General features: G+C 48.3%; 1 protein-coding gene across 1 annotated transcript in view; it reads right to left on the minus strand.

Annotated features, from left to right (window-relative positions):
• Positions 1 to 873: 873 nt before the first annotated feature.
• gsg1l (gsg1-like) overlaps positions 874 to 7,755 on the minus strand; it is a gene marked incomplete at both ends in the record, with an annotated part of 37,059 nt that continues 30,177 nt past the window's right edge. The window contains one exon of the mRNA XM_083649779.1: positions 874 to 1,201. Coding sequence (XP_083505905.1) covers positions 874 to 1,201 — 328 coding nt within the window. The remainder of the gene's footprint in view (positions 1,202 to 7,755) is intronic.

Raw genomic sequence — 7,755 nt, forward strand, 5'->3', positions numbered from 1 at the left:
TTCAACTCATATACTGTATAGTTTTTCATATTTTATATTATATTATTCTCTTTTACTTCTTCACAGATAAAGAACATATGAATCGACCCTCATTAATTTTCACAGAGACTTGACGCTCCTCCACGACTCTTCTCGTCATGCTCATTCAAACAGAAAATAAGGACTGTGCTTTTGCATTGTTTGGGCAACAAAACCCGCGTGGAGCTACATCCTCGCCCCACCCACCACAACCCTGGACACGCCCCCTTCTCTCACATGCACCTCCCTCTCGACTCATGTGACTCCTCCCTCCTCCTCTCAGCACTGTAGCCTGGTCAAACCATCCTGATAACATGATCTCACATTCGGTTTCGCTCTCTTATCAGTCTGGACTCCAAGCCACCAACATTGACTTCAGTGGGTGGGAGTAAAACTCCTTCAGCCAATCAGCATTGCCAAATCCAAACCAAATCCAGTTGGAAAAACGACAAAAACGTATTTTCCGCCGAGAAACTGCACTGCTGCAGACTCTTGTTCTTGTTCAATTGTTGTTATTATTGAGTCTCTTTCTGCAAAACATATGTCTGTGTTTACTCTACGAACGTTAATTTTACGGCTCGTTGCTTCGGGAGCCGCCATACTGTTTTGCTAGCCTGATTGTTACATAGTTACGTTGTCAACTACGAGGCAGGTGCCTGATTGGACCGTGGACTTTGTAATTTCTCACTGTGGATGGACTAGGCCAGGCTGATCTACAGAATGAAACAGAGTGTGAGGTCACGTGACCAGGCCCACGCACTTCCTGGAAATCACTGTGGGCGGGCTGAAGGCCAGACTAATCAACCAAACAGAATGTGAGGTGAGGTCACATGATCAGGAAGCTTTGCCGGGCTATCAGCACTGCTCCTCCCCAAGAGAGTCTGTGTTCTCTCCCAGGTCTACGGTGGCAGCCGGAGCTCTCATCTTCCCCCGTCCCGGACCCACGCCCCCGGGCATCCCCCCGGCGCCGTGGCCGGGGTAGACCTCCACGGCGCTGGAGATGGACTGCAGGGAGCGGTCTCTGAAGTAGTGGAAGGCCTCCTGGTCCAGGTAGGCCTGCTCCTCCCGCAGGCCCTGCTCAAACAGCTTGCGCTTGTGGCGGAACTCGATCACTGTCTTGGTGTAGGAGTTGAGCGTGGTGACGGAGGCGGCCATGCAGCAGGTGAAGGAGCCCCAGGCCATGCTGGGTGGAGGGAGAGAGAGAGAGAGATAATCCATGACAAAGTCATACAGTACATAAGTAGGTCATGTTGAGCCTCAGGTCTGACTGATGCTTTTTTTTAAAGGTTGGTCTACTCATACTGTTCTTTTTGGACCAATAGCCAATATTCAGGATTGATTACTGCAGCTCTCTTCTCTCTGGCCTGATACCCTACACACCCACTCTACCCACCAAACTGCTCAACAGACTCCAAATCATTCAGAACTCAGCTGCCTGGATGATCACCCGCACTAAATCATCATATCACATCACCCCTGTCCTCATTTAACTCCACTGGCTCCCCATTCACTACTGGATTCACTTCAAAAACCTTCTGCTCACTTACAAAGCCCTACACAACCTAGACCCCACCTACCTCTCTGAGCTCCTCCAGGAATACACCCCTTCCCGCTCCCTACGCTCTTCCTCAGCTGGCCTCCTGACCATCCCACCCTCCCGCCTCAGTACTATGGGTGCTATAGGGCCTTCAGCTGCTCTGCACCCAGACTCTGGAACTCCTTGCCCCACACATCCGACAGTCTGACTCCATAATCACATTCAAATCCCACCTCAAACCCACCTGTTCAAACAGGTCTACTCCCTTTAAGTTCATACAGCATTCAATCTATGTTATCTGCCTCCCCTGTGTATCTCGCGTCTTTTCTTTTATCTACGCTCGTCCTATTTTAATTATGCTGCAGTGGGTTGCACCAGCTGTCCGTAAGTTGAAACGTAACCTAGTTTGAGCGTAAAGTCTCACTAAAGGTCTTTGCACACACAGTCCGATTGTTTTCGTATGCGTGTTTTTTAATCCGTCATCTGAAAACACAGACGGGTCCCAGCTCGCAAAAATCTATTGACTGATGCGAAAAACGCAGAAAATCGAACCTCGTCCGAAAACTTAAATGACGGACGTAATTGTCGGACTCGGTGTGTCAATGATGATTGACACAAATGAGGTCGTATTCTTTTTTTCGCCATGCGTCAATTTCGGACGAAAACACGGACTTGGTGTGCAAAAGCTATAAGTCCGAGTTTACGCACTACTAAAAATATTTGGGTTGCACCAAGTGAACTAGTTAGAACCTAGGCATAATAAGTTAGAACTTACATTTTACACCTACGTCTTACTAGGTGTAAAGTCCTCCGTAAAGTAGGTCATTGTCACAGCTGGCAATATTGGCACCATGCAATAGTGGGCCGAAGTGGAGAAGGGTTCCATGTGAACAGCAGTTGAACATGGCTCAGTCGGTCCTAAGAGATAAGCGAACGCCGTTCGGAAGGGTGGAGCGATGGCCTCCGTCGCTCCCGGCCGATCGAAAGGGAGTCGGGTTCAGATCCCCGAATCTGGAGTGGCGGAGATAGGCGCCGTGAGGCGTCCAGTGCGGTAACGCAAGCGATCCCGGAGAAGCTGGCGGGAGGCGCAGCATTGTTTTGCGTCGGTAACGTGTTCTCCGTGATAAATTACACCCTTTGATATATATGACTCGCGCTTTTGTTTTCCACAAGCTGCGTCACTGCATACAAATTAAAATAACAGCAACAATTTAGCGAGACAGGATGGTCGTAAATTAGCCTACAATGCATTATGATGAAGAGCTCACAGATAAACGTTAACAGTAGCCTATTGTGAACCTAAACGTGTTATTGTAAGTTGCTTTGGATAAAAGCGTCTGCCAAATGACCTAATTTAATGTAATGTAAATGAACGTTACTCAATAACGTTCTCATTTGGTTAGTGTTGATGAAATATGAAAGCACTAATTTGCGGTGGGAAACACAGGCCAACTGTTTTCATTCCACTTAATTAAACAACGGTAAATAAAAACCGTTTCCACCGTGCTTTTCACTGATTGGTCACAGATACTGTACACGTCATTTTCTGCAACACTATTTTGGCTAGTGTGAGGTTTAAGGACTACTAGTTAAGATGTACCTTACGTCTCCGTGGTGCAACTAAACAAAGACACAACTTTAGTGTCAAACTAACTAGTTTGAACGTAGCAGTTAGTGTGGACTTTACACCCTAACTTAAGAGAGAACTTACGTTCAGCTGGTGCAACAGGCTGCTGGTGTTTTCCATGCCTGTTGTTTTTATCTGAGTATGATCTTTTAGAATCTTTGTCTTTATGCACTGTACGATGACCTTGGGTGTTCTGAAAGGCGTCTCCAAATACGTGTCTATAGATTTGATCATTCTATGCCAAGAAGAAAGAAGAAAGAAAGGAAGGAAGCAAGAAAGAAAGAAAGAAAGAAAGAAAGAAAGAAAGAAAGAAAGAAAGAAAGAAAGAAAGAAAGACAAAGAAAACCTAGATCACTTCATCCCTCTGGGTGATTTCAAAAGTCTGCTGCAGTCGTAAAAAACAAGATGGTAGCTGTTTTACTTGCGGTTGTATACTGTGTCATTTATATATATTCGATGTCATTTGATGTTGTGGTTTTGTCTTGTATTTTTGTAACATCTGTTTGCAGCTTTCTTGACCAGAGCTCCTTCCAAAAGAGACGGACATCTCAATGAGACTCACCTGCATGAATAAGAAATAAAAAATAATTAAATCAATAAAAAAGGGAGGAGTAATTGGCCAGATGGCGAAGAACAAATGAGACAATTTCCTCCGGGACTAATAGCACTCAGAGAAGCATCTGAGGTGATTCAGCCAATAGCCTCTCTCCTGGCTGGCGGGGCTACCTAATGTTACCGGGCAGATAACTGATGTGCTGCTAATTGAGAAAGTGGCAGGGCTCGGGGAAATGGTTCTGTTATTAGGTTCTTAATAGCCGAGCTAACAGCCCCTCTGTGCCGAGACACGCCAAGGAAACGACAAGCAGGGATCGTTTCAGATGCCAAGCACAGAGTATTTGAAAAAGCACGAAGATAAAATGTGTTTCGATGCTTTACTTCAAATCCATTATGGAAAAAAGTCACCATTCATTCTCTCTAAGTATGACAAAGTGTCTTATCTATAGTCTTTTTTCTTGGTCAACTGATGACAATAGCTAACTACCATCTAAAACACACACACACACACACACACACACACACACACACACACACACACACACACACACACACACACACACACACGTGTTTATGTTTTGTTGTCAATCAGAGTAAAACTGACAGCTGGAATGGTTTGCGAATGGTTAATGTAAATGAGGAGCTATTGTCCACACTTTACCTGGCTGGCAGGATGTGAAATAGCCCAAACTGTGAAGGCTTTTTTTTCTCTCAATTCCTGTTTTGGGAATGGGAACATTCAAATAAGCATATCTCCTAAAAAAATCAGATTACAATGTGTGACACATGATTTGAAAGCTTACAGTCTGCAGTTTTAGAAATCTGTAAAAAACAGGAAAATGACCTCGGCCTACTTGTGGGTCAAAATACCAGCAGCTGTCACATTTGATAAAAAATCAGATACCAGCCTGTCAGTGTCGTCCTCCACTGATATGATGAACATGACACAGTTTGATTGATTACAGATTCATCAGGATCAATATTACGCTGGCTGTCATTGCCTCATGCGCTTTCAGAGGTTGGGATGGAAATGGTCCATTTAAAAGATATATTGACCAAGAAATATTGACATTGGCAAAAAAGATCAGCTAATGGCAGATTCAGTGCCAAAAATATCACCCTCAGAAACTCACACTGGTGGAACCATATGGGAAGCTAATTGATTGGCTAATTGATTTTGGGCTGGATTGGCCAATCAGAGGCAGCTGTGGAATGACTGTGACTATGACAACCCAACGGCCAGAATAAAACGTTGCCATTGTATGTGTCTATGTAGAATCTTAATGTAAATTTAGAACAAAACGGAGGTAAAGTTGAAAACCTCGCTGCCTTTCCAACGTTAAACGCAAATAAAAACACTTTAACAACTTTGCTTATTTCTAGGCATGTAAAACAACTTTGGTTAAGGTTAGGATTGCAGTGGATTCCAACCTTAGGGTCGCCACCCTAAGTGGGGTCGCGACCCTAAGTGGGGTCACCTGGAATTCATATAGGGCCGTCTGATTTTTTTTTACACAACACACCAGGGTGGGAATTACACAGAAACCATGAGGCCATGGCCTCCATTGCCCCTCCCTCTGGCCGTGATGCCCTGAGATCCATGAGGCCACTTGAAAAGGCTCCACTGGAGCCTCTGAAACACAGTCATGTTGCCACGGATGTGTCTTGCAAAAAGGGCACTTATCCTTCAGAGGGCAAAAGGGCAGGTGCTGGGGCACCACCTGGGTTCTATCTGTGCACGTCCCTGCTGCCTGCAGGTGCTGGGACACCACCTGGGTTCTATCTGTGCACGTGCCTGCTGCCTGCAGGTGCTGGGGCACCACCTGGGTTCTATCTGTGCACGTCCCTGCTGCCTGCAGGTGCTGGGGCACCACCTGGGTTCTATCTGTGCACGTCCCTGCTGCCTGCAGGTGCTGGGGCACCACCTGGGTTCTATCTGTGCACGTCTCTGCTGCCTGTAGGTGCTGGGGCACCACCTGGGTTCTATCTGTGCACGTGCCTGCTGCCTGCAGGTGCTGGGGCACCACCTGGGTTCTATCTGTGCACGTCCCTGCTGCCTGCAGGTGCTGGGGCACCACCTGGGTTCTATCTGTGCACGTGCCTGCTGCCTGTAGGTGCTGGGGCACCACCTGGGTTCTATCTGTGCACGTCCCTGCTGCCTGCAGGTGCTGGGGCACCACCTGGGTTCTATCTGTGCACGTCCCTGCTGCCTGTAGGTGCTGGGGCACCACCTGGGTTCTATCTGTGCATGTCCCTGCTGCCTGTAGGTGCTGGGGCACCACCTGGGTTCTATCTGTGCATGTCCCTGCTGCCTGTAGGTGCTGGGGCACCACCTGGGTTCTATCTGTGCACGTCCCTGCTGCCTGTAGGTGCTGGGGCACCACCTGGGTTCTATCTGTGCACGTCCCTGCTGCCTGCAGGTGCTGGGGCACCACCTGGGTTCTATCTGTGCACGTCCCTGCTGCCTGTAGGTGCTGGGGCACCACCTGGGTTCTATCTGTGCATGTCTCTGCTGCCTGTAGGTGCTGGGGCACCACCTGGGTTCTATCTGTGCACGTGCCTGCTGCCTGTAGGTGCTGGGGCACCACCTGGGTTCTATCTGTGCACGTGCCTGCTGCCTGTAGGTGCTGGGGCACCACCTGGGTTCTATCTGTGCATGTCTCTGCTGCCTGCAGGTGCTGGGGCACCACCTGGGTTCTATCTGTGCACGTCTCTGCTGCCTGTAGGTGCTGGGGCACCACCTGGGTTCTATCTGTGCATGTCTCTGCTGCCTGTAGGTGCTGGGGCACCACCTGGGTTCTATCTGTGCATGTCCCTGCTGCCTGTAGGTGCTGGGGCACCACCTGGGTTCTATCTGTGCACGTCCCTGCTGCCTGCAGGTGCTGGGGCACCACCTGGGTTCTATCTGTGCACGTCCCTGCTGCCTGTAGGTGCTGGGGCACCACCTGGGTTCTATCTGTGCATGTCTCTGCTGCCTGTAGGTGCTGGGGCACCACCTGGGTTCTATCTGTGCACGTGCCTGCTGCCTGTAGGTGCTGGGGCACCACCTGGGTTCTATCTGTGCACGTGCCTGCTGCCTGTAGGTGCTGGGGCACCACCTGGGTTCTATCTGTGCATGTCTCTGCTGCCTGCAGGTGCTGGGGCACCACCTGGGTTCTATCTGTGCATGTCTCTGCTGCCTGTAGGTGCTGGGGCACCACCTGGGTTCTATCTGTGCACATCCCTGCTGCCTCTGAAAAGGAAGGCTTGGCACAGCATCAGTTGCACACAGAGATAAGAGGGGATATTATATATCCGAGGAGCAGAGCTTTACCAAAGCAGGAGTTGATGTTTGGAGTGGAGGGGAGGAGGATTTTACTGGGTGGTCCATCTTAAAAGTGAGTTTAAAGGCTGTTGTAAAAACTAAACTTGGCAAGAAATCGGTCGGCAGCGTTTCAAGCGTAGAAAAGGACTCTCGACGAGGTTTGTCTCTCTCTCTCAAAAAAAGCATGATTCTACAAAGAAACACATTATGATGATTATTATTAGTTCTCAGGTCAGAAAGTCCAAAAAAGGCTGTGGAAAATATACACTTTGAAATGAGCACGCACGTTTTCTGAGCAGATGTGAGATTTAGGAGTACAGATAAATACAGAGTATTCATAGCTTTCAAGGGGCGTTACGTAAGTACAAGGAACGCCCCTTCTGGCGGTCAAAACTCAAAACATCAATGGCGCTGAACACTCCAGACGCAGCTGCAGCAAAAAGCGGTCTTTTTTCCACCAGTTTCCAGTCAGGAATATTTAGACCATCTATCAAGCGTTGAAAAAGAACGATATCTAAACAAACTACACGTTTTGGGCACTTCAAACAAACCGAACTATCGTTAACGTTACTGTCCAACACATGGCAGTTCGGAGAAATTGTTTCACAACAAGAGACTGCGTGCGGAGTGCGGACTCGTTTTTATAATGTTGTGGAGAGAGAGCACAGCCCTCGTCGCGTGTGAAGAGAGAGGGAGAACGGGTGAGACAGAAGC

Source organism: Poromitra crassiceps, assembly GCF_964638095.1.
Source record: "Poromitra crassiceps genome assembly, chromosome: 13".
Taxonomy (NCBI): domain Eukaryota; kingdom Metazoa; phylum Chordata; class Actinopteri; order Beryciformes; family Melamphaidae; genus Poromitra; species Poromitra crassiceps.